Source organism: Arvicola amphibius, chromosome 12 (assembly GCF_903992535.2).
Source record: "Arvicola amphibius chromosome 12, mArvAmp1.2, whole genome shotgun sequence".
Lineage (NCBI taxonomy): Eukaryota > Metazoa > Chordata > Mammalia > Rodentia > Cricetidae > Arvicola > Arvicola amphibius.
In genome coordinates, this window is record NC_052058.2 from 60,199,591 (window position 1) to 60,227,059 (window position 27,469).

A 27,469-nucleotide genomic window follows, 5' to 3' on the forward strand; every position below is an offset into this window, starting at 1 on the left:
CCACACACATCTGGTCTTGCCACATCCTGAGAAACCTCTGAAGCCTAGGTTGGCTGAGGAGTCAGCGCTAGATGCTCACAGTGAAAGAGGGGTGCACCACCAAACCCCTCAGTTGGAAGTCTGACAGGAGTGGGGTGCGGGAGAACCTGGGCTGATCGCCTAGAGCGTCTTTGCAGAGCCACGGGACTCTATAGGACCCCAGCAATTCTCCGCCTTAAGCTACCTTCCGATTGCACGTGGCCTCCTTTCGCTCCTGAATCCTACTCGCCCAGCAGGCTCCACGTGAAGCTTGACTCACTTGGTCCCGGACGGCCCCGCCCCCGGCCCCGCCCAGGCTCACCCCCGGGCCCGCCCATTCGGCCAGCTCTGAACTAGGCTTCTTCGGAGCCCGCCGGCTGCTTGCTGCTGCGGCTGCGCCTCCTTGTTCCTCGCGTCACCGCTGCCGCCATGCCGGGAGGGCTGCTTCTCGGGGACGAAGCCCCCAACTTTGAGGCCAATACCACCATCGGCCCAATCCGCTTCCACGATTTCCTGGGAGACTCGTAAGTGACCACCGCGTCGCCCTGCCAGATGTCAGGTCCCCAGAACTGCCTTCCCGGCTTTTGTTTTCCCCGCTGCGCTCGGCCCCGGCGCGCCGCTGCTTTAGCCCCCCACCGGTTCCCGCACGTGCCCGCTGCCGGGGTTCCGCTGAGCATCCCCGGGCGTTACTGGGGACCTACGACCCCTGGCCTTGCCCTTAGCTGATCATCGGATCCCTTCCCTGACTCAATGTGGCTAAATTGGCATGGGGGAAAGGGTCCTTACCGCGGACGGTTTGTTGTCTATTTAACCTGGCTTAATAAACAATGCTCACTTGTAACGCTGTCGACCGAAAGCCCAGGGGAGGTGGAGCAGGGATGTGCGGTGTTGGAGGTCACTTCCTGGGACGTTTGCCCAGGGTCGCGCTGCCCGTCCTCTCGCCGCTCTAGAATTTGCACCCGACCGAAGGTGGGTGCAGAAAGCCTTAGTCAAAGTACACAGTCACCGATTAGCGGGATTGTTCCGCGTTATCCAAAGTCCTACTTAACTTCTGAAAGTGGAAGTTTCGGACTTTTGAAAAATTTTAAAACTACCATGTGCCAAATAAGTAGCCAGAAGACTTTTTGTCCAGAGTCGACGTCAGTGGTCAAAATAAGATTTTTGTGTAACGGCTTTGGAAGAAACCAGGAACACTGTGTGGGTGTGGCTGTCATTCCAGAATAAGCAACAGTTTGAATGTAGTGGCATTTCATTTTTATTTTAATAAATAAAACTTGCCTGAAGTTCAGAGAGTTTACAGACCACACTGGCCAGCCTTACAGACCAGGCCGCGTGTAACACATACCTTTTAATCACCATTAGTTCGCTACGCTTAATTTGCCATAAAAAACCGAAGTGGTGCACGCCTTTTATCCCAGAACTAGAGAGGATTCTTATAAACAACTTCCAGTCTCACTCTGAAGATTCCTGAGCAGGCTAGGATTGCCATTTCGGCTTTGAGGTCGAGATGATACTACGCAGGTTTGGTTTAGCTGGATTCCTTTGCTTTCGGAATCTCTCAGCTTGCATCCCAATTTTCTCTCTTCTGAGATTTTCTTAATCTAGCTTTCAGTTTGCCGAGAGGGGGTTGTTCAGAGCCTTTTCGATCCTGAGGACCCATTTTGCCACCTTAGGCCATTCCAAAGCCACGACCACGTGCCTCCCACACTTTTCTTTGAGACTCTTTTGTTCCCAGTGGCACCCTTCCCCTCTGCGTTTGCATCCCCGGCTGCCTGCCTTAGCGGCTGATAGCCACAGTGGTGGCCCTTTAATGGCGAGGAGTACACCGATGTTGCCTTCGTTTTACTGCTCCTGAGGGCACCAATGCTGTTTCCGTCAGCATTTTGCATACCTGTCAGGTTCCGTTGTAGTTCTGGAGTTTCAGTGCCCCTGCTCCATTGTTTTAACAAACTCCTGGGTTTGTGTCCTTTTTATATCCAGTATCCGGTGTGTGTATGTGGGAAGTCCGTGCAGTTTATGAAACTAACCGGTAATCAGCATTAGAGAACCAGGTGAGGATTCTTGCCTGGCATCCATTTTCCATCTGCTGACCATGGCAGAGCAGACAGAGCTTTTCAAAGAGAAAGGCAGACTAGAAAAAAGTAGCAAATGAACTCTCGGACCCTGCAGAAGAAGACTAGAGTTGAGCATGACTGCCTATCTCATTCTTAGAACCTAGGTGTTAATATTTATCCAAGACTGCAGAGAGGATTTACACAATGTTCTTTCCCATTCCTGCCTGTACCCACACCCCCGGACATGTGAGACCTTGCTGGAACTCTGCATCAGTATGGATTACAGATAACTGTGAATCTAGCACGAGTACTATGAAGATAACTAATAACTATGGGGGGGAGGGAGGTCCTTTGCGGTTGTTTATTGACCTACATCTATCTAGATTTGCTTTGAAATGCTGTTTCCCATCTGCATCCAGATGTGTAAGCCTATTTATTCCAGCATCTTGGGAGACAGAGGCAAGAAGATCCTAAATTCAAGGCCAATCTGGGCAGCTCACTGAGACTCTGTCTCTTAAGTAAAAACTCAAATCAGTAGCTGGGCTGGTGGTAGGCACACCTTTAATCCCAGACAGAGGCAGGTGGGTCGAGACCAGCCTGTTCTACAAAGCGAGTTCCAGGACAGCCAGGACTGTTCTCAAACAAACAAACCTCCTCTTAAGAAGAGGAGGTAACCTTCAAAGCAAGCCCAGAAGTGGGCTTAGAGGACAGGAGTCATACCAGAGGAAGGCTTTTCCGCTCTATGTACCATTACAGTACATGGAATTTGCCTATTTTTTTTCCGAACCCTAACTCCATTCTGTCGATAATCTCAAGTCAAACTGCCAATTACGGACTCTGGTATCCTTTGGAGGGAAAGAAAATGAACTTTAAACATTACAGGTGTCTGCTCTGCCTCTTACACTTAAGAAACAAGGATTTAGGTGCTCTGTGGTTTGCTTCGCTTTGGTGTGGCCTCTGGATGTGGAAGATCATCTTCGTAGTATGACTTGGGGTTCTTCCACTAATCAACAACCTGTACCAGAGGTTTCCTGGCAGAAGTAGAGACCGTCTCTTAGGAGAGGAAAGCTTTTTTCCTATGAAAGTGAGAAAGAGCCAGGACCTGGTGGACCAGGAGAGACACTTCTCGGAATACCCCTAGGACAGACTGGAGTGTGTTGAGGAGAGTAAAACCAAGTCCACTCAGCATGACTCAGCAAAACACACTTGCCCACACAATTGAAAAAAAATCTAATTCATCGCTCCTAGATAACACATAAAGAAATGCCCTGTTCCTTTTCTTTTCTTCATCTTCTCGAGCCTTCTTGTCCTCTAAGTCAACATTTGAACCTTACATGGGGTCTTTTCCATAGAATCTAGGGCCTAACATGTCACAGCTAGATTAAATCTTGAAAGATGTCCCCTCTTCCTACCACGCCCCCCCTATTAAGAGAATTCATGCAGTGCATACCTCCACAGTCTTCAAGCATCCCTAGCTCTTTTCGCTGGGCCTTTCCTTTTAAGAAGAAGGCCTCCCTTGCCCTGGGAGCCGAGTGAGTGCAGGTGTCAGTGGGGAAGTCAAGTTAGCTGGGTAGAAGGTAGTAACTGCGCCTGCCCTTGTTTTGCTCAGGGAACGGAAATTTACCAAACCCTGAGTATCTAGATACAGATTGAGCAATCTGTCTCGGTTCATGACCTTTGCCACCCGGTGGCTCAGGCAGTGGTGAGTGCACAGAACCCAGTGCTGCGTTTTCCTTCCACTTGTAAGAACGGCTTCTGTTGCCAAAGGAAATAGTGCCCCCCAGTTTCTTGGGGAGCCTGAGTCATCCTCAGGATCTGTACCTTAGGACCTTTACCTAAGAATTGTAGAGTGGAAATCTATGTTGTAGGATATCTGTATATTTTCTACCTGCTTGGTCTAAAGTGAATCTGCACCTGTTAAAGTATTGGCATGGTGCAAATTGCTCAACAAGTTAGATCAGTCAAGTGGCTTTCTGAAAGATTTTGTATCTAGCTGCTTCCAGAAAGCCAAGTACCAACCTAAATTCTACCTAGAAATCGAGGATAGAGCCCTGTCCCCTCTGGGTTACATAACCTGTTCATTTCTGTAGCCAGGGGCATCTCTTTGGATCTGGGGCATGTGTAGATGCTGAATAGCAAAGTTTGTGCTAGAAAAACAAAACAAAAGTCCTAGAAATATTTCAATAGGGCCCTTGGCTTGAATAGCACACATTTTTTTGACTGAAAAGGAGTCATGGTGACTCCATAGTTAAGAAAGGGCCGGGTTATGTAGTGCATGCCTTTTAATTCCAGCACTCAGAAAGCAGAGGCAGGCCCTCTCTCTGGAGTTCAAGGCCAACCTGATCTACAGGTCAAGTTCTAGGACAGCCAGCCAGGGCTGCACAGAAGTCCTGTCTCAAAAAAAAATAAAATAAATAATAAAATGAGTCCTTTTGAACCATTTATCGTGATTTTTTATATATTGGGATAAATAAAATTGTATATATTGATAGACACTTGCTGGTCCACTTGGGCTTCTCTGGAGGCAAGGTTGGAACTAAAATGTTTAAAAGTCTTCATTAAGCAAGTGTTTGAAGAAAGTAAAACCTGTTTTGAATGCAGGTATTAGTTTTCATTCTGCATGAATGATAATACCTGTTCACAGATCAGTTTTGACCCTCTTCTTCATTCCAGATGGGGCATTCGTCTTTTCTCACCCCCGGGACTTTACCCCAGTAATGCACCACAGAGCTTTGGCAGAGCTGCAAAAGCTGGCACCAGAAGTTTGCCAAGATGAATGTTAAAAATGTTGCTCTTTCGATAGACAGTGTTGAGGACCATCTTGCCTGGAGCAAGGTATAGTTCTATCTATGATTGTGTGTGTGTGTGTGTGTGTGTGGTGTGTGTGTGTGTGTGTGTGTGTGTATTCCTCCTTTCTAGTTGCCTTCCACACAATTCCTAATAGCCTTACTATCTTCCAAAGGCAGTGTTTTTGTAATGTGCTAATGAGTTGACTGGTGGCACAGCCCCCTCCACAGCTCTAAACAAGAACCAGGAAAGATTAGGGGTTGAAACTTAATCCCCACCAGTCTCTGGGAAGAAAAACCTGTACACTTCTTGGTGACCAGCAATATGTCTCGGAAAGTCCTTTGTGTTCCTTAGTAAGAAAATGGACACTTTGCTTTCTTCCCTCTCTGTATCAGAAGTATTGATTGGCATTGACTTTGATTCTGAGGTTATTATATCTTAGTTACATAGAGTGTAACTTGGTTTCCGAGATAAAAGTGTACATAAACTTGGGGATCAGAGTTCATTGCTTAATTGAAAGTCAGACTTCAACTTCACAGGATCTCTGTGTTTCTATGTCCAATGATGGATCTCTGTCGCCGTCTTCCCTGTTCTCCAATAGCTTTCAGCTCAGGCTGATCTCTCTACCTTCCTTTTTTCCTGGTATTCAGGATGTTGCTTCCAGCTGTCCATGCTTAGAATCATTCTTCATTGTCTTCCAGTTTCTAATTTGTGCGGAACTTGGCCCAAGCTTACTTCATGGGCCACTTCCCTTTTCTGTCTGTACTTTCTCCCTTGGTGAGCTCTTCTGCTCACATCTTCAGGTAACACCCATGAATTGCTTCTCAGAGTCCCATCCCCCTGGCCTCCAGGTCAGTAAAGCCAGCCTATTCTGCATTTCCCTGGGATATCTAAACACTCTAAACTTAGCATATCTAAAATTGGGCCCCATTATTTATCCCAAAATCATTTTCATTCTCCACTATGAGCAGCAACATTTTTGGTGTTACTAAGTTGAAACTCCAGAGCCATTCTTAACTCCTTGTATTTTCACATCCCACGTCTGGTTTATCCACACATTCCTAGGCATTCCATACAAAATACGTCCATCTGCCTTGCCTATATTGCTTTGATGCACCTCATTAAAACCCCCCTTTTTGTCCTTGTCTAAAATTCGGAGGCATGATGACTCTCTGTATCACCTACCTTGACACCGTCTAAATCACTGCAGGTTGCTAATGTTTTCCCCACTTGTGAGTGTAGGACCCTGCTGGGGTAGACTCTAGTTCACTGCTACAGAAGTTCTCAGAATAGGTGACAGTCAGTATTTGTTGAACTTGTATGCTTTGTGCAGAAGTATTTAACACATATTTGTAACAAGATGTTTTAATCGACTTTGCTACAGTATACCGTGCAATACCTATCATAGGTGTGTGTGTGTGTGTGTGTGTGGTGTGTGGTGTGTGTGTGTTTTATGCACATACCAGGCACTGCCAATCACACATAACACACGTCGTTTTGGTGTGTGAGTTGGGCTAAATCCCATGGTCATTTCACACCAATTAATCCCAAATGTCTAGGATCAAAGGGGTGATGGATAATGAAGGTCACCATCTTCCTTGAGGTAGATTTTTTTCATTCTGCACGGCTTGGCAGTAATGGTAACTGGCATTTCCACAGCAAAGTCCTTTACCATAAGCTATTTTTGTAAAGGATATTGGGATGACTTCCTCGAGCTCAGCCAGTTGAAAAGGAGGACGTCAGTGTGATCTGAACCTCAGCCAATGTTCGTCCAGTGCTAGCTGGGAAAATAAAGACCAGTAACTATGGTGCTTTGCTGTCCGTGAGTGTAATGCGCTGTCACAGTTAAGCAAGTGACAAGGTCAAGAATTAATGACTATCAATATTAAATCACAGATTACCAAGAGTTTAGAGCTCACACCTGTATGTACAGGAACATACCCAGGTTCATTTTACCTGCCCTAAAAGTTTCCAGAATTGTGATTGTCTGGAACAGAAAATAAATCCAAACTTCAAAGACAGTGTGAGCTTCAGCATGTGACAGGCCACAGGAAAGCTCTAGGTGTGCAGGCAGGAACCCATATTGGTTATTATTTATCTGGTGACTAAACAATAGGCAGCCAGTGACCAACAGCCACAGGCAACTCAGTAGTAAAATTAATGCATATGTTCAAATCCGCTGCTATTCATTTCGGAGTTTTAATGTCACTCTTAGCTCCTCTCATCTCTGAAGAAATGCGAAGTAGGTTTCAGGTCTGACCATGAGCTTCACATGAATAATAAACACCTTTTCTAATCTTAAATTCGCTTTCCTGTCACTTCCTAAAATCTCACTTTCCTACAGTGGTTTATGTGTTGACTTGCCTGCATGTTTCCTTAATGTTGACTTCCCCAAATGCCTTGCTTTTCCCAGTGAAAGCCTTCCCATCTTTCAGAGCCCATGTAGAAGACATTCCACCCCTTTCTTGCGGCTTTCCTTCCTTCCTTCACCCCCAGGGTCCTATCAATTTAAAGAGTTCAGCGTGGAAAGGGCTTTGGCCTGTGTGTGCCATACTGTGCTAATACTCCTGTCAGTGAATAATGGCAACCACATGTGTCCACTCGTCGTGTCTGACTGAGACCCCTGAGAACATGACTGTGGTGGTTCCTCAGCCTGCAAAGTGTTGATTCTTCACTGCTGAAATGCAGAAAACTGCGTGAAGTTTAAAATTCTCTTTCCCCTTTCTCCTCCGTTTCAGGACATCAATGTTTACAATGGTGATGAGCCCACAGAAAAGTTACCGTTCCCCATCATCGATGACAAGAAAAGGGAGCTTGCCATCCTTTTGGGCATGCTGGATCCATCAGAGAAGGATGAAAAGGGCATGCCCGTGACGGCCCGTGTGGTAAGTCCTAGCAGCCCCATGTGATTGTTTGAGCCGACTCAAGGAAGCAGAGGAGGAATATCTACCGTTCTGAGACATCTGTGAGCCAGTGGCTGTTCTTATTATCCAGATGCTGGGGCAGAGTGGCTGAACTAGCCAGCTCAAACTTATTTAATTTGTAGCTGTTGTACTACGCATCAATAAGTAGTTCATCCGAAACTGTTTGCTAGTGTTTAAAAAAAAAAAAAAAAGAATCTGTATTACCTCCTGCCAGCCATCTTTAAAGCAGTCTGACAGGCCAGTCCTGAACTTCCTTGTTCTGCTGTTCGCTCACTGGGGACCAAGCCTGGCTCAGCTCACCTTAGCAATATGTTCATGATGACCAGCCCTCGGTGGCCTACCATAACTCCCTGGGGCTCTTCTCTGAAAATTTACATGACACTTTCTTCTTTCTGGGACAGCAAACTTTGAAGAGTAACAGAAAAGGGAATGACCTGTGTCTCAGACTCTTCCCCCCCCCCTTTGTTCTCTTTCTATGTTTTTACATCTTTGAACACTAAATGATGTTAGAGCTTTCTGGAGACTTTGGGACAGGGACCTTAAAACAATGAACCCCAAAGAATTACAATTTCTCCAGGACTCCCATGCTAAAAGGGAAAGATGAAGGCATCTGTACCAAGATAGGAACAAAGACATTCCCACAGCTCTGAGTAAATGGATATGCGTGTGTTCCTGGCATCTGCACTATCTTTTCTATAGCAATGTTATGCTGGGTCAAGCAAAATAGCTTAGGCAGGTGAGGGCGCCAAACCTGAGGATCTGATTGGCTTCCTATGCAGTGCTGGAGAGAACCAGCGCTTGCAAGCTGATCTCTGACCTTCACTATCACACTGGCATGTGTGTACACCCACACCCTCACACGCAAAATAAATAAAATTCTTTTTAAATTACAGAGGACTGTTAGAGCATCTGATTGGAGTGTCAAGCAAACCTCTCACAGGGGTGGTGTATCAGATCTTTACATTACTATTCCTAACAGTAGCAAAAGTACAGCTATGTAGTTAAGTAACAACTAAATGATAATAAGTATTATTATTAATAATAGCAACTAATGTCGATCTAAATAAATAATTTTATGGTTGGGGGATCACCACAACATGAGGAACTGTATTAAAGGATCACAGCCTTGGGAAGGTCTTTTACTCCCTGGTTTGTCTGCCCTATAATGAAATCCATTTTCCTTTGCCAGTTCTGTTTTCTCCTTTGGAATAGGGGGAAATGAGGCAGCGAGCTCATGAACCTGAGCGTCTGGTAACGGCTTTGCTGTCAGACTAAAAAGCCACCCTCCCACCCCCCCACACCCCCCCCCCCCCCCCCCCCCCCGCGTGTCTGCTTTACAGGTGTTCGTTTTTGGCCCTGACAAGAAACTGAAGCTGTCGATTCTCTACCCAGCCACCACTGGCAGGAACTTTGATGAGATTCTCAGAGTAATTAAGTCTCTCCAGCTGACAGCAACAAAACAGGTTGCTACCCCGGTTGATTGGAAGGTAAGGCTGTTCCACAACTAGGTGCCCCACTTGCCCATAAGGAAGGTTGGAGAGTCAGTCTCTGATGGCCACCTTCAGGATCTGGCTTTCCTGGGGTGTTTCTATTGTCCCGGTCTGGTATACCAGGAGGACTTGTTTAAGAGATCATTTACACTGTCTACATAAAACAAAATTTTATGATTTTTGCTAACTGTTACAAACTTCAACACATCTGTCACAATGGTCCCCTTTTTTGTCTAGAAGTTAAACATCCCTAATCCCAAATATCCCAGGTCCACAGCTCCAGAATCAAAAATTTCTTGATGCATTTCATCACGTCAAGTTTTGGAGATCAGAGGCGTTCAACTGGATGTGCGCATGTTCCATATCAAAAAACGTCCGAATGTGAAACACTTCCTCTTTAAATACAGGATACTCGACATGTATAAATAAGAATCACTTCATCTAACCATTACCTGATAAGCAAATATTTATAGTAAAACCTTATTGGATCTGGACACTGTGGGACTTGTGATCCTAGAGGCTGGGGCTGGAGCATCACAAGTTCAAGCTCAGCCTTGCTACATAGCAAGGAAAGAAGAGCTTAGTCGGCTGCTTCAAGCCTGCCGTGGCGGCTCCATGACTGTGGTGTGCTGGTGTTACAGCGTTTCTTTTCTCCAGAGCTCCAACCTTGTACACATTAGTCTAAAGGAGCACATTCTCAGGCTTGTGTTTTTATGTTTGAATTTAAGATAAAGTCTCAAGGTCCCCTGTAGCTCAGGCTGACCTTAAAGCTCACCAGGTTGCCAAGAATGACCTTGAGTTTCTGATCCTCTTGCTTCCTCTCAGGTGCTAGGATTTCAAGCCTGTGCCACCATGCCCAGTTTTATAAGATTCTGGGGGACTGACTGAACCCCCAGGGCTTCAAGCATGCCAGTCAAGCACTGTGTTTTATTAGTTAAGCCCTTCCCCCACCCCTTTTAAAATAAAATCTCAGTATTTATAATAGGCTGGCCTTGGATTTTTAATCTCCTGCCTCAGGCTTGTGCGTGCTGAGATTACAGGCATGCACCACCACACCCAAATTGTTCATAAACTTTTAATACCTAAGAAAGATCTCTGCAGATTAATAGGACAAGATACACCAAGAGTATCTTAGTATTGCTAGCCTGTGTACCGGTTTTGATTTGTCTGACAGGCAAGTCATCTGCATTTTCAGGAAGTTGAGTGGGGAATGGGAGGTGAGAGGGAATGTAGCCCGATCCGATCCTGTAAACCAAGGGGTAGATTTAGAATTACATTTTAAGGTGTGATGGCTGGAAGAGAAAGTATCAGCTCAGGACCCCCAAACCAAGTTCTCACCTGAAAGGAGATTTGCCCCAGACAGACGAAGACCAGAGAATAAGAGACAAAGACAGGAAATGGGGGGTGGGGGCAAGAGAAAGGGGGGAGCAATATTTGCGAGGGGCACACGGACAAAGGACTCCCTCTGAATAGAGAGGAGACAGACATGGGATATAGGAAAATGGTGGTTTATAAAAGTAAAGGGGGAAACCTTGTGTCCAGCTGGATTGTTTAATTTTAGTTGGGCATGTTAAGATAGCCAAGGGGGCTTTTAGTTGATGGACTTCAATGCTAAGAAAGCTGAACCTTGATAGTTGGCCTTAGGAGAAGGAAGTGGCCAAATAGGGGAAGAGACCTTGACAGCTAGCTAAATGTAGGATTGTAACCTAAGGATTTTTAGCAAAGCAGAGGGAATGGGGGAGAAGGGCAAGGCCTGCCAGAGCCATGTCTGTCAAGCTCATGCTGGCTAGAGTCCCTTCACTGCCCAGCTATGATGGGATTTAAAACCTCACTGTTTCTACCTAAAATGGAGAAATACTTTCCTAACAAACATGTCAGAAATCAATTTGTAAAACCGTAAGTTCCTCAAGAGAAGAAAGAGTACTAGCTTCCCTTCATTGCCACCATCCTTCGCCAATCTCCTGTAGCTAATTCTCATTAAAGACCTTTACCCTTGCTGTAAGATTGAATTGCACCATCTCCCGACAGGAGGGCGAGAGCGTCATGGTCCTGCCCACCATCTCTGAAGAGGAAGCCAAAAGTCTGTTTCCCAAAGGAGTCTTCACCAAAGACCTCCCGTCTGGCAAGAAGTACCTCCGTTACACCCCGCAGCCTTAAGTCTGTGGACGCTGGCTGCAGCTGCTCGGACACAGTGGACCTGAGGACACCAGCTGACAGTCATCTGTTCTCGCCCAGTTCCATAGAAACCTTCCTGGCTGTGTGATCACAGCCAAAGTCATTAGGTCACTATACTACTGGCTCATTAAATGGAAATGGCACCAAAACTTTCTTGGGGTTCTTTACTCTGTGCCTTCACCAGCATTCTGCCCCTCCGTCCAACTCAGGGTTCTGCTGACCGGCTGTCTCTGAAATGCGTTCTGTAGTAGAAACTCTGACCTCTGCAGGGTTTGTGAAGAACAAGCTAGAGTGTCAGGTAGGGGTAGGGGAAGCTCACTCAGCTCCATGGTAGAATGTCTATCACCTTTTGTAGCCTCTAAATTGGATTTTCTGTTACCCATTTTGGAAAATAATGAAATGGGGAAAACTTTAAGTTCTGTATTTTTCATAAGTAACAAACTTGGGAACAGCCCAGGGAAATTTCTAACTATTGTGCTATCGGGAATCTGGTGCGTTTCTGTCAAATGGGGGCTCAGAAGAGGCTTCCTTTGCCCTGCGAAGAAGGGAGGTGCACCCAAGACCACTCATCCCTCCAGGGGGTTCCTGTTTGTCTGCTCTGATGCCATGTACATGTGAACACACCTTGTAAGGACAGGCGGCGACAGAATGGTTTGCCACTAAGCTGTCCTAGCAGTAGGTTGCCACTTTCCTGAATTCTGCTTTTTGGGGTTCAACAAATAAAATCCTTTGTTGAAACTGATCAGAAAATTGTGGTGTCACCGTTTGAAGCCCTAGCCTAGAGGACTTAGCCCAAGGGGCAGAAGCAGGCTTCCTTCTTGCTAGTATTGACGTGGGTATTTTTCTCCAAGGACAGATAAATAAGATTTCACGTGAAACAGGAGCCACTGAAGGATAGGGTTCTCTCACATGTGTTGGGCCACTCTGTTACTTCCTGTTTTATGACTCAGCGATTAAGAGGATGACAGCTCTTCCGGAGGCCCTTAGTTCCCAGCAACCACATGGTGGCTCACAACCATCTCTAGTGGGATCTGATGCCCTCTTTTGGCATAAACGCATACATGCCAATAGGGTCTCACATTAAAAAAAAAAAAAAAAAAAGCTTTTGAGATGGTGGTATATTATGTTTTTTTTTTTTTTTTCCCTACTCCAAACTGAATGGTTTTGGGAATACACAATGCTACTAGACAGGGTAGAAAGGCGTTTGTGGTCCTAGGTCTGGGTTGTAGCAAAGATGCTATGGGCTGGGTTGCTTGAGCAGTGGGTATTTTGGGTTTTTTTTGTTTTTTTTTTTTTTTTTTGGTTTTTCGAGACAGTTTTCTGTGGCTTTGGAGCCTGTCCTGGAACTAGCTCTTGTAGACCAGGCTGGTCTCAAACTCACAGAGATCCGTCTGCCTCTGCCTCCCAAGTGCTGGGATTAAAGGCGTGCGCCACCACCGCCCGACAAGCAGTGAGTATTTAAGGCAATGGTGGATCCTGGGTCTGGTGAGGAGCCCCTTGCTGTGCTGTAGATGTGACCCAGACAGTTCATTTCCTGACTTCCTTGCCTTTGTCTCCTGTTATTCCCCTACCTATCAGGTACCTCATGACTGGCTCTCTTCTCCCTTAAACACTGGCTTATTTTAGTGCTTGCTTTCCATGGGAAGTCTGGCTTCAATTTCCTACTGAGGTTTTTGCTGTTTGTGATACTATCTTGCTTTGCAGCCCAGGCTGGCCTTGAAATCAGTCCTGCTGCCCCAGCTTTCCAGGTGCAAGGATTTGCAAGAGGACACCACCATGCCCTGTAGTGTCAACTTTAGTGACAAAGTTCAAATTCTAAATTGCCATTGTTAGTTGCTCAAACTTGAGTCTAGTTTTTATTGATCAATGGACTGTTTACCACTGAATTAGTAAATTCTAAGCCAGATTCATTGCCTTTTCCCTCATCTCCATAAACGTGTTGCACCTCCTCACACAGGCTTCTAAATCTTGGCATTTTGACTGTTCCACCCACGTTAATAATGTCAGTATAAAAATTCTTTAAAAAACTGAATTCTGGTACTTCTCACTAGACAGTTTTGAGACTGAGGCTTGGTACAAGTATCCGTTACCAAATACAAAATACTCAGATGGACATTTCCAAGGCATGAGTGACCCTGAACACGATGTTAAATGTTGGGGTGGGGGGGGGATAAATTTTGGACTGAATTATTTTTTAATGAATTTTATTATCCATGTAAAGATTTGATTCTTGAAGCTGAATAATGACTGCAGGAAATTTCTTTTTTGTTGGTTTTGACTTGAAACAGGAACTCACAATGTAGCCCAGACTCCCAACTGCCAGGATTAAAGGTGTCTGTGCTACCTCCGGCCCAAGAAAGTAGGAAAGAAGAGGCAGCTCGAATGACTCTTCCAGAACTAAGAAATGCTCTAGTTAGAACAGATGGCCTTTTAGGTGAGCACAGTGACAAAATGAACTCTAGGGGTGCTTGCCAAAGCTGCTTTCACCCCCACCCTCATAAAGAGGCCAGTGGAGAGAATGGCTTAGGTCTAAATGGCCAAAACAAGCTGTCAGTTCCTACATGCAAGCTGAGGAAATAGAATTTTGACTCTGACTTGAAGGGTATGTTAACTGGTTTTTTCTTTTAAAAAAACAAAATCCTTACCTGGGAACTGGGGATATACTTAATTGGTGAAATGCTTGCTGTGCCAGGTGTGGTAGGGCATGCTTGTAATCCTGGCACTGGGAAGGCAGAGACAGGTGTATCTCTGGGCTCCCTGGCCAACCAACCTAAACTAATCTGCAAGCCCCAGCTCTTGTGGCTAACTAGTTCAGAAATGAGTGTGTGATAATTCTTGCCCATGAGACACAAATAGAAGGTTCCTAGGGGTTTTTAGAATTCCCCCACACACACACACAGGGAGAGACAGTGTTGTATAGGTGAGACTGGCCTTGAACTATTGAACTCTTGGTCTTTCCTCCCAAATGCTAGGATTCTCGGTGTGAGCCACCCACCATGTCAGGCTTCTAAAATAATCCTTTAGCTAAAGAGTAACTCAAAAGGGTTTGGGCTTTGTTTTTTGTCTCCTACTGGTTGTGATCAAGAAAACATGCAACCACAGAATTAGGACAGAACAGGTGAATAACAATAGAAAGAAAAAAACTAGTCTATAATTTCTACCTTCTGAAATACCTGTCCTTGGGTTATGCAACGATAATAAATTTCCTTGGTGTTTGCAGCTTTTGAGTTGTTTTCTAATCACCTGAAGCACAAAGCATTCTGTAAATGAAGTACCATCCTTCCAATCATTTCAAATGCAGGCTAATCGACCTCCTAAGCAAGACTGTAAAACTTATACCTTTTCCAGTGCATCTGGGCCACCTACACTTGACTGCAAGATTAAATATGCACTAAGTGTACTGAACAGTACGTTCACATCAAGAGCCCAGGATTGAGAACACAACCATTTACAGGACAGGCCAAGCAACACTGTTGTTGCTTATTGATGTTTCCCTCTTAGGCCTGACAGGTCAGAGTAGCAAGGGGAGGTTCCAGCTCATCTTGGGGTATCAAGCATGTGGCCATGTGACAGTTCTGGTCCCAGAAGAGGTCCCTTAACTGCAAAGACAAAGCCATCTGTTGTGTAGTGATAAAACACCCTGACCAAAAGTGACAGGGAGAAAGGTTTATTTCACTTATTGACTAGGATATAGTCCATCATTTTGGGGAAGTCAAGGCAAGGAGTGGTCACTTCACATCCCCAATCAAGGACAAAAAGAATAAATGCATCTTTGCTTGACGGATGCTTATTTTTTTTTTCACTCGTAAACAGTTCAGGGCCCAGCCTATGAAATGGTACCCCCCACACACACACACAACAGGCTGGATCTTCCTACATCAACAGTCAGGACAATCCCCACCACAAACATGTCCACAGGCCCCCGATCTAAGTCATTCCTTAGCAGAGGCTCTTCAGGTAAATCCTACATTATGAAAAACTGACTATTCAAGCTAAGCAGCCTTCCACCAGAATCAAAGTTCTTCACAGGTGTTTCGCTGACATGAGAAGCCAGGGTCACGGGAGAGGGAGTGGGACTTGGCCCATGACACTGTCAAGTGGCAGCACCATGTGCTCCTCCTATTTCCAGGCACATCACATCAGAATGTGAACCCATGTTGTCAGTGCAGTTAGGTTTCTGTAGGGTGCAGTCACTCCTGGCATTTCCTGACACAGTGAAGGCCACTCAGAACCTGCCCTGAGAAGTTTGAAAGCTCAACTTTTTGTCCTGTACATTTTTTTTATTCTTACCTGTATTATGATTTCCCCCAAACTATCATATATTCTCAGTCTGGTTGAAATGATAAGAAGTAATGGATTCTAAAAAGTTATTCATTGACTCTAACATTCAACTTTATTTGACTTTTAAAAAGAAAATGGAAAGATACATCAAGCAGGACTATGAAATGCAAGGATGTGGATTTCTCCTAAACTTTGCTCTCAGGAACCAAGATTATGGACCATTTTCCCACTTTTCAGCACATACTAAATTAGAGAGGGAGGATACGAAGTGTCAGAGAAGCATCAATTATGGCAATTTCACAAGTGTTGTGCTTCAGACTACCACGTTAATTGCACACCTCATTTGCCAACTTACTCTGTTACCATTTGTGCTAAGCTAGGAGAAGGTTTTCTTCCCACCGTTTTAAAGAGTTTTGTATTATCCTGAAGAATTTTGAGTATCTCAAGCATAATGCAGCTAGCTACTCAAGATCTGAAGTGTCTGTGGTCACCCACTGATTGCTTCTGAAATGAATGCAGCAGCAGACAGCTCGAGCAGTGGCTAAGTCAACATTGTTTGTGCCGGGTGTCAGCTCCATCTAACGGCCACGCTAATTTGTCTTTCTAAAGAGATGGCCACCTTCAAACTGCAAAAGAAAGGCAAAAACATTAGACTATGAACACTTCAGGAAAAGATCCTTACCAATTAAATGGAATCAAAAATTGCTGGAAGGCTTTTATCTTATTTTTGCTTAAAAGAGCTTAAATACTAAAGTCTCTAAGTTAAGATACAATTAAGATGTATGTTTATAATTTTTATTTGTTTGTTTTTACTTTTTTGCTTTTAGCATTTTTATTGATATTTATTGAACTCTACATTTTTCTCTGCTCCCCTCCCTGCCTCTCTCCTCCCCCTTCAACCCTCCCCCAAGGTCCCCATGCTCCCAGTTTACTCAGGAGATCTTGTCTTTTTCTACTTTCTACTTCCCATGTAGATTAGATCTATGTGAGTCTCTCTTAGTGTCCTCATTGTTGTCTAAGTTCTCTGGGATTGTGGTTTGTAGGCTGGCTTTCTTTGCTTTATGTTTAAAAACCACCTATGAGTGAGTACATGTGATAATTGTCTTTCTGGGTCTGGGTTACCTCACTGAGAATATGTTTATTTTTACTCTGTATGCCTCAGAGTCTTGCCTGCATGTATGTGTTGTTTTTCCTTCGGTGCAGAGGCCACATTTTGACTGCTCTTCAGCCAGACCTTGCAGCTCCCCAGTTACTGGCCTGCTTCTCTGGCAAAGGCCTGGCCACTTAGGCCACGGCCTGACAGGAATTCTGTTCCTACAGGCACTGGTTCTGTTGCTGCCACCAGATACAGTTTTTAATTAAATCCCTATCACTCTATTTATCAATAAGGCATGGGAGTCAGAAGCTGCGGTGAAAACCTGCTAGCTCAGAGAGGTTGAGTAGCAACTAGCTACCTTTTCCCTCTTTGCTGGTGTCTCTGAAAGTGAGTGTCCTTCCCTCTGCCAAACCAAAAACCAAACCAAAACAAAAACCCCATGTCACTCGAAGCCCCTCCCCCCACTACTGCCTGTGTGTCTCTCTATCGTCTTCCAGATATATGATTACTTTCTGTCAATTAGTGGCTAACTCAGCCCCTGACCCAAGGCTGATTTTATTCAATTAATGCAAATGCAAACTCTGGGTTCACAGTGCTATCAAATATCCCACAACATTTATGTATGTGCACCATGTGTGTGCCTAGTGTCTGTAGAACCTGGATTCCCTGGAATTGCAATTACAGATGGCTGTGAACCATCAAACTTGGGTCCTCTGCAGGAGCAGCAAATGCTCTTAACCACTGAGCCATCTCTCTGGCCCACGTGTGTATTTCTATACTGTAAAGAGATACTGCATTAATTTAATTGGCAATTGATGTTACATTAACTATCAAAAGCGTGCTTAAGGAAAAAGAAGGGTAATGAAATTTAAATTCTGGTTAACTTTATGAATGATTACAGAGTCACTGGGAACTTTTGTTTTTTGGTTTTTCGAGACAGGGTTTCTCTGTGGCTTTGGAGCCTGTCCTGGAACTAGCTCTTGTAGACCAGGCTGGTCTCGAACTCACAGAGATCCGCCTGCCTCTGCCTCCCGAGTGCTGGGATTAACACTGGGAACTTTTTCCATAAATTGTGGAAGTGAAAACTTTTTCAAAAATCACGGGGCCTGTGGGCTGGGACTATGACTCAGTGGTACTCTGCCCTGGCAGGTGCACTGGTACCAGCATGCTTTTAGGCCCTGGGTTCATTCAGTTGCCCAGCCCTACAAATAACAGAGATAGTGATGATGCCTGGAAGGAAGAGAAATGAGTGTGGAGCCCAGATGTTTGATTCTCAGGATCCCTACCTGTGAAATGAGGTTCCTTTAAAGGCAAGCAATGGATGACCCTAGACAAACCACCCAAAAAGAGCTGAGTTGTTCTATTTTAAAGGAACTATTATTGCCATGACCTTGATCAGGGCAGCTTCCATTTATTCTGACAAGTACACTGCTTATCACCTTGATAGTAAATGTATGTAACAGGACTAAATTTTCTCTTAGAATAGCCTCATGGACATCTCCTTGAATATGGAGAGAGAGAAAAAGTGTGTGTGTGTGTGTGTGTGTGTGTGTGAGAGAGAGAGAGAGAGAGAGAGAGAGAGAGTATCATATATATGTGTATCACATTTATCAGGTGTGCATACCATGTGTGTGGTACTGTGTGTGTATCATGTATGTGTGTGCCACATGTATGTGCTCTGCTTGCATGTCTGTGTGCACATGTGTGTGCATGTGTGTGTGCACATGTGTGTGTATCACTTTTGCTTAGAGGACAGGCTTTTTTAGGGTGACCTGGTATCTAGCCATTAGAAATCAAAATGAGGGAGGTTACTGAAGGCCTGAGGCCTGTCCTTAGCACCATCTCTCCTATCTCCCGTCACCCTGTGAGATCTGCTCATGCACCCCACCCAGAGGTAGGCATTGCTTCAGAAGAGCTATTGAGGAACTGAAGAGAGACACTATCATCCTGGGCACGCAGACAGTTCTGCTACCTGGGCTCTACTCTGTTCTGGCCCAGGGTAATGAGTCCCTTGTCTCCCCAGATCTAGACATGGCTTCCAGCATTGTTCAGATTTCTCCACATCAGCTCTGGCAGCTGAAGAGATCAAGAAAAGCGAAAGCAAAACTACACCTGGCTTTGAAAACATGTTTCAAACTTTCTAGTTTTTACTGTGATGTCTGGGAACTGCAGCAGTGATCAGCACTGAAGGGTATCCCTGAAAGTGTAATAATGGCCTTTATGAATTGATTGCAACTAGCAGCTGTCTAGTTGTATTTGAGGCCCACTTGATAGGAGGGAACTCATGTCTGATGGTGTAAACCTAGCCATCTCCATGTGGCTAGTGAGGTCAGCCATCTCAGAGGAAAGCCTACTACTGCCTGTTTCCTAAGCCAGTTTAATGGCCAGCCGCACTTTAAATACTCGTCCTTACACTCACAGCTAAGCATAGCTCTCCCCTTCATCAAAGAAGCTTCTTCTGCAGCAGGCAGAGACCGGTACAGAAAGCCACAGCTAGTCAAAATGCAGAGAACGACTGACCGTGGCGTGCCCGGCCCCATAGGATACATCTACAATGCAGACCTTCTAAAAGGCTCAGGGAGCATCACAGAAGGTGGTGGACAGAGATGGTCAGAACCAGAGGAACAGGAAATGTGCTGCAAGATTGTGTCCTATATTCGTGAAATCCAAACAATCTGGCTGCCTAACAAGACCTGAGCAGTGACTGTAGTTAACATGCCCCTGTGGATTGGAGAAAACATCCCTAGATGAAGGACTACAGGTAATGACAGACTGATGAAGGAGGAGAATTAACCCACCTGGAGGTGAACACCCTAGATGGTTATTTGATCACCAAGTGGTCAGCCCCCTCAAAAAATACACATAGAAGCAACACTGAATGGACTCTGCAGGTTGTACATGTATGTCTATTTACACATACATATATGTGAACAACAACGATTACAAAATAAGAGGCCATGAAATTTGAAAGGAAAGGGGACCATGAAAGGTGTTAGAAGGAAAAGAGGGGGCAGAAATAATGCAATGATATTTGTCCCTTTTGTAGGTACATGACACCACACCTGACTTGTGAAATTTATTTTAGCTATGTAGATTGATATTCACAATGAGAAAAATCTGTTCCACCAGGCTGTGGTGGCGCACGCGGGAGGCAGAGTCAGGCAGATCTCTGTGAGTTCAAGACCAACCTGGTCTACAGAGTGAGTTCCAGAACAGGCTCCAAAAAAAGCTACACACAGAAACCCTGTCTTGAAAAAATTCCCTCCCCCCCAAAAAAAAAGAAAAAAGAAAAATTTATTTCAAGTGCCCAATTTATTACCTCATCTTTTCTCTTCCAGTTATAGTCTTTCTTGGTCGTTCGAAGACCACCGCTGACTGAGGTGAACAGAATAAAAAAAGACAGGAGTATTGGAGTACCAGTCTGCTCTCTCCACAAGTCTTCCCCTCCCCCACCCATTTCGTTCCTTCCTTTGGAGCTTTGTAACATGCTCCTCAAGGTCTAACATCCAGGCTGGCAAGCAGGTTCCCCAAACAAAGCAGGCTGTATGCAGCCTAGAGCGTACAGTGTGTGCTCCAGAGGAAGGCCTACTCCCCTATACAAATCAGTTGATGTCTCACTAACTCTTGCTACATGTGGGAGTGAGGGCTGCATACTGGTAGATTTTTTTTTTTTTTTTTTTGGGGTGAAGACCTCAAAATCTACATTTGTAAATGTGAAACTTCTACATGTTTTCCCATGGCAACTCATTGAAATTTTTCAAAGCAAAATATGTGTCAGGGTCCCAACTCAAAGAACTGGGTTGAGACCTGGTCTTAACCATTTGTGACTTGTGTCTCAAACACACCGGAGAATACTAATGACTGCTCTCCCCTTTGTCCAGTACCCTCCAGAGAGCCTGAGGCAGGAGAGAACTACTCTCAAAATAGCAACTCATTAAGAATTGCATGGTCTCATGCTCTGTACACTCAGTTATGTTTCAAGGCTGATTCTGTATTCAAGCTGGGACAGGTGGGATGGTGTTGACACAAAGCCCAGCAAGGCAAGGACAATGAGCACAGGATGAAGTCCTTGAGTATATTTCCCCAGAACAAAGCCTTCCTACCTCCTCTTCTCTGAGAAATCAGTGCTCAGCAACATGACTGAGAATTGCCATCTATTGACTTCCATTATTCAATGGCCTCCAAAGTGTAACCAGAGCAATCCAGTCCACTTGTGGCATTGAGTACAGTTTGTAATACTCAAAGAAGGTGGGAATATGAAGGTTTCATATTCCCTTCAGTTGCTGGGAACAGACCAGCTCCCCACCTTTGACCCCACTGTGGGAGTCGCTCCTTTCCCAATTTAAATAGCACCCCAATAGCACTTTGTTGGCCCACCTGACCAGGGCTGGTTGTTTGTTATCAAGGTGTATCCAGGGAAGGACAGAGGAGAGGCAAGAGCCACATGGATTTTAGTGGCTGATAGGTACCCTCCCAAAACCAAAGTGGCAGCCAGCGTGAGCCCTAGAATGGGGACCACCTTCAATCACTTTGCAGAATTAAAAGACGTTGGCATTTATGAGTAGTTTTCTCACCACTAAAAGGTTATCATCCCTTACCCATGGCAGGGGGAGCTGCATCTTTTTTGACAGGCTCAGATGCCAGGATTATCAGAAGCTTGCTTACATCTGAAATTCCCTGGATCTAAAGGCAAAAGAAATAAAAATTAGTCAAAAGAACATCGATCCCCAAGGGCTGCTTCCCAACTGTCTTTGTAAAGAATGCAAGAAACAAGTTGAAACTTAGCACTAGGTCTCCAGCCTAAGCCGTGTGTGTGTGTGTGTGTGTGTGTGTGTGTGTGTGTGTGTGCGTGCGTGCGTGTCTGTCTGTCTGTCTGTCTGTTTCCTTGTCTTCTGAGACAGGGGCTTGTAAGAGTTAGCCAATAAGAAGTTAGAGCTAATGGGCCAAACAGTGATTTAATTAATATAGTTTCTGTGTGATTATTTCAGGTGTAAGATAACCAGGGGTCAGGAACAAACAGGCAGGCCTTCTCCATCAGATTAGAAGGTCCTTCTTTCTCCCAGCATTCAGTTCTGTCTTCCCTGACTACCTAAGTTCTGCCCTATCAACAGGCCAATACAGTTTCTTTATTCGTTAACTGATAAAAGCAACATATAGAAAGAAGAATTTAGCTGGGCGGTGGTGGCACATGCCTTTAATCCCAACACTTGGGAGGCAGAAGCAGGCAGATCTCTGTGAGTTCAAGGCCAGCCTAGTCTATAAGAGTTAGCTCCAGGACAGGAACCAAAAGCTATGGAGAAACCCTGTCTCAAAAATCAGAAAGAAAGAAGGACCTCCCACACTAGGGGCTGGCCTCCAACTCACTAATATCTCTCTCAGCCAAACTGCTGGGACTCCAACACACACCATACAAACCCAGGCAAGCCCTATCCTTTCATTTCGAATTCCCCTTCCATGTTGTTTCAAAGAAATATTAGGAAAAAATGTCTTTTGCCTATTTGTGGAAGCCAAAGCAAAAATGTCTACTTTACTTTTTTTTGGGGGGGGGGGGGGTTTCGAGACAGGGTTTCCCTGTAGTTTCTAGAGCCTGTCCTGGAACTAGCTCTTGTAGACCAGGCTGGCCTCGAACTCAGAGATCCGCCTGCCTCTGCCTCCCGAGTGCTGGGATTAAAGGTGTGCGCTACCACCACCCAGCTCTACTTTACTTATAACCGGACTAGAATACCTCATTTAGAAAGAAGGGAATGGCCAGCAAGCCGTGGATTACTGTTACACCTACACCGAAGATCAACAATTCAAAACCAGCCTTCCCATTGGCTTCCCAGAATGCTAGGAGAGGAACAGTGATTGAACTAAGGTCTCTAAATTCTGAATTATCTCACCCAGTTAGCCTAACTGTTAGGATTTATGGCGCCGGTGACCCTGGCAGGACCCAGTGGGAGGGGCCGTGGAGAGTGGGAAACAGACAGATACTCCATGCAGAGAGAGCTTGAGTATAGAGTTTATTTAGTGGGTATTGTGCGGGTATAAGGATAAGGAGTTATGGAGGGGAGAAAAAGAAGGAGAGATAGACGGACAGAGAAAAAGAGGAAAGAGGAAAGGGGGATGAGGAGAGGCTGCCTCTTTAGAAGAAGGGATGAAGAGAGAAAAAGGAAGAGAGAAAGCATGAGATCAGATTGGAAGTGGGCAGAGCTTGTCTCTTAAAGAAACAGGGTACTGAGGTGATTGGGCAGGCCAGTATATTTACCATTATAACACTAACAGCATGGCTGCTGCCTGCATCCTCATTACATTAAGTAGCAAGCCAAAGATCAAAATAATTGGGCAGCGTGCTTGGCTCCTGCATCCAGTAGGTACCAGTCAACTGTTAAATCCTGGCTCCAAACTTTGCTGTCTTAATGACTAGCTATTTTAAGAACAAAATTAACTGTTGTCATCTGAGTTTTAAAGCTCCTTATGGAGCACCATGCAAAGCAAATGGCTCTTTAGAAATTATACTTTTTACCTGATCACAGGACTTAGGAATAATGCTGGGTGCAACATGCGATTCTTCCGTCTTGCTATTAATTACATTGCCGTACACAAGAATAACAATTTTCATGGCCACATGATTAAGAGTCATTTCATTATAGCTTGACAGAGTCTCCACAAATGCATAATTGGACACCACACACTTCTGAAACTTTAAATCCTGCAAGAAAATCACAATTCTCTATAAATCAAACAGACGAATGCATGCTATCAAGAAGGAAACAGGTGCCCTTGTCTGAATTCCTTGAAGATGTCAGAATGCATGAGATTCTGGAATTGACAGAATATATCTAACGTTTAGCATGGCTTTTGCAAATGTCCCTGAATTTGGTTTCCCTGTCTGATGAACAAGCCATCAATATCACCTTGTGGTCAGCCATGTGCTACTGGACTTCTAGGCTTAACCAGGCTTAAGATTCATAGGTTTCTTCTAGCAGTAAGCAAATGTCTCACTTGACAAATGAATATACAATAATAACAAAGCCCCAAATCAAGGCAAGGAAGGCATTCCATCTGGGCCATACAGGAAGGCTCAGAAACGTAGACTTTCGAATGGGACAGCAGCTGTTGTGGATATACTTGAGTTCGTACCCCAAAGGTTTAGATGAAGCCCCAGTGTCTTTGAATATGACTTTATTTGGGAGTAGAGTCTCTGCAGCCAGGTAAGATGAGGTTATGTAGGAGTGGGGGAACTTTGTAGATCACCTTGAATACAGGTAGAATGCTATGTGAAGACAAAGGCACCCAAGGCCAACCCAAGGAAGGAAGCCTGAACCAGATGTTTCCTGTCAGCAGAAGCTCGCCTTGCTTTTGGGGAAGCCTTTGGTTGTCAGTCACCGACAGGCAAGCGAAGGGCTTATTTTCTGGGGGCATCATCTCAGCCAGGTCACCAAAAACATAAGAAAATTAGCAAATAGATTATGGAAAATTTTGCAACAAGTGGGGGGAAGAAGCGAGTGTGCTATCAGGGTTTGAAAATGCGAGAATACTTCGACAGAGCAGAGAAATAAAGAGCATTCATGAATGTCTGGAGTGCTAAAGTGTCCTCTTTGGTTAACTCTTTCATGGGGTTATCAGAAGGAAAAGAGTCCCAAAATCTTCTCACAATTGCTCTCTCTTTTTGTTGCTGTTGTTGTTAGTTTTTTGTTGCTGTTAGTGTTTTTTTAAGTTATTTATTTATTATGTATACAATATTCTGTCTGTATGCCTGCAGGCCAGAAGAGGGCACCAGACCCCATTACAGATGGTTGTGAGCCACCATGTGGTTGCTGGGAATTGAACTCAGGACCTTTGGAAGAACAGGCAATGCTCTTAACCTCTGAGCCATCTCTCCAGCCCTGTTGTTAGTGTTTTAAAAGAAACCCCAGCTTCCCTCTCATCTCAGGTTTTCACACCTAAAATTATTTTTGTTTGTTTTGGTTTTGGCTTTATTTTAAAGCAGATTCAGTCTGTAGTTGAGGTTGACCTCTTGCTCTTGATCCATGCTTCTACCTCGCTACTCTCAGTTGAAAGTGACATTTTTAAAAGGATTGTTTATATAATCACAATGTCATTAATGAGTTAATAATAACTAATTATGAGATCCTTAGTATCACCTAATAGTCAGGACACAATCAAGTTTCTCATGTTGTGTAAGATGCAATTTAATACCCAAAGTACTAAATTTGTTTTTTCTGAATTTACATTATTTGATTCGGACAGTCTCTCCTCCCCTTCTTAAAGCTGCTGAGTTATTGGGGAAAAAATGAAATGCATTTTTTCTAGGCAGAATAAATGAGGTTCTGAACTTATCTGATGGGGTGGGGGGAATCTAATAGATATTCCTTGAGGAGTAAGAATGGAGAGGTAATAGTGCTGTCAATTTGAAAGAATCTCGAATTAACTGGGAAGTGGCCCTCTGGGTGTGTCCATGAGGGATTATCTTGACCTGTTAATTAAAGTAGAAAGCTCCATCTTCATTGTGGGCAGGACCATTCTCTGGACAGGGGACCCTGAACTGGCACAGAGTAGCAAAGGGAGGCTGAACACTAATCTACATTCATCCCTCTCCACTTCCTGACGGCAGGTGTGTTGTGACAGTGGCATCATCCTGCGACCTTGACTTCACTGCCAGCATGGGCTGTGCCCTTGAACTGTGCCTTCAAATAAACCTGGGTGTTGCTTTTGTCAGACTATTTATCACAGCAATAGCATGGCTAAGTGGGTTGTGGATAAACATTATTGTCCCTGACATTTTATATTGGAACATTCTTATTTACATCATGAATTTGCATGGCCTGTAAATCAACATGTAAGTATAAAGAACAGTTGTCCTGCTGTTGAGAAAGTTCAACATCCTGGTCTTAATGGCTCATTCTAGACGAGTAATTGTCTTACTCCTCTGGAGAGGCAACATAAAAGGAAAAGGCTCTTACTTGCCTTACTACTCCATCAAGGTTTTTCCCAAAAGTAATTATCGTTTGGAAACAAAATCTGACTGGCTTGGAGGACGCACTGTTTCTAACCCAAGGTTTACAGTAAGGGAAAATCGTTGAGCTTTGGGTCTGTCACCTCCTTGGCTTCTGACTAACAGTAGGAGTGAGAATAAAGACTAAGTCACTTACAAACACAAGGCTACAGATGACACTGGCCAGGGGAAGACTGGAACCACTACACATCGGAGGAAAAGCTCACCAACAAGTTCTGTAAACCTAAGAGATGTGTGTCCAGAGTTGTTCATTAAGTTCTTCCGATTGGATTGATGATAAGTTCAGATTTGGGGGTATCTACCTATTCAAAAGCTTCTAATTCTGTTCTTTAGAAGGATCTTTCAGATAGCCTGGAAAAATTAACTGTGACAAGAGGATTAACGGCTCACAGGGATTTACGATGAGACAGCTGTTAAAACCAACTTTTAAAAAATCAAACACCACCTTTCTTTCTATCTTTGTCTGAAAAATATGGGATGTACTTCATTAAAAAAAATTAGTGCCTACAAATGTATTGACATTTTCTTCATATAACTTACCTCACCAGCAATAACTTGTTCAAAATACTGATTTGCAACACCAAGAGCAAGCTTGAGCCATATTTTATATTCCAGAGATGGCCAGAAGACATCAAAACCTTCATATAAATCCTCCAAGGAGATGAAGAAAGCCTGAAATAACAAGGTACCAGGACACAGACAACTAAATTATAATCAGTCATTAAACAGGATGGTCACCATCTCCTCAGACAACCAGCTACCAACTCTAGGATACTTTAGCATCAATACGGTACTCTAATATTTAAAAGAAATAGCGTATATAATACGATAAAAATCTGTGCTCCAGTGGAAGGTATATACTTTTAAAGTAGCCCCTGAGGGGCTGGAGAGATGGCTCAGCAGTTAAGAGCACTGGCTTTTCTACAGAGGACCCAGGTCTGGCTCCCAGAACCCAGTCAGGTGGCTCACAACCATGGGCAACTCCAGCTCCTGGGATCCAATGCCTCTGGCCTCTGCTGTCACCTGTGCTCACTCACATACACACACCTGCACACACACATGTACACACCTACAAGTGATTAAAAATAAAAAGCAAAGCTTTTAAAAAAAATTATACCCAGATATTCATCATTCAATAGTTAGGTTGAAATTCTGGCTCATGAGCCTGAGATTCGGGAAACGGGGTTCTCACTGCAGTTCCTCCACAGTGCTCCCGGCTTACAGGGTCCCTTTCCAGAAAAAAAACTCCTTCCTCTCTGCCGGAACTCCAGCGTAATGAATTGTCATGAGCTCATTCAGATCTGTGACTAAATACATCCCTTCCCTCCTCTCCCACAGGCAACATGGTACAATTTGACGATGCACCATTCCTTCTTGCTTCTCCACATCTCCCTAAGACTCTGCTCCTTCTATCAGAGAACAACTTGTAATAGGAACTGCATATCTTTGGGGGGGGGAGATTGTCCACACCAAATGGTATTTCAATCACTTTTTTGTTGAACAAGTAACTAACGTGATACTTGGCAAGTGTAAACAAAAGGAAGGGAGTTTGAAAACAAATGAGTATTCTTTCAGAGGCTGCTTTCAGAATGGTGCAATTCACACAGTGTAACACTGCAGACCATAACATCATCTAATCTCCATGA

General features: G+C 44.4%; 2 protein-coding genes across 2 annotated transcripts in view; one reads left to right on the forward strand and one right to left on the reverse strand.

Moving 5' to 3' along the window:
* The first annotated feature begins 361 nt into the window (after nucleotides 1–361).
* Prdx6 (peroxiredoxin 6) lies at nucleotides 362–12,190 on the forward strand. Its single transcript, XM_038349100.1, is given in 6 exon segments — nucleotides 362–544; nucleotides 4,749–4,789; nucleotides 4,791–4,907; nucleotides 7,598–7,744; nucleotides 9,124–9,270; nucleotides 11,302–12,190. Coding segments are annotated over 6 exon segments (678 nt in total). The 5' UTR covers nucleotides 362–447; the 3' UTR covers nucleotides 11,431–12,190.
* An 8,448-nt stretch (nucleotides 12,191–20,638) lies between these two features.
* Slc9c2 (solute carrier family 9 member C2 (putative)) overlaps nucleotides 20,639–27,469 on the reverse strand; it is a 49,701-nt gene continuing 42,870 nt past the window's right edge. The window contains exons 23-27 of the mRNA XM_042054022.1: nucleotides 26,364–26,495; nucleotides 23,331–23,516; nucleotides 21,424–21,508; nucleotides 21,203–21,328; nucleotides 20,639–20,721 (exon numbers count right to left, since the gene is read on the reverse strand). Of these exons, the coding sequence (XP_041909956.1) occupies nucleotides 20,639–20,721; nucleotides 21,203–21,328; nucleotides 21,424–21,508; nucleotides 23,331–23,516; nucleotides 26,364–26,495 (612 nt within the window). The remainder of the gene's footprint in view (nucleotides 20,722–21,202; nucleotides 21,329–21,423; nucleotides 21,509–23,330; nucleotides 23,517–26,363; nucleotides 26,496–27,469) is intronic.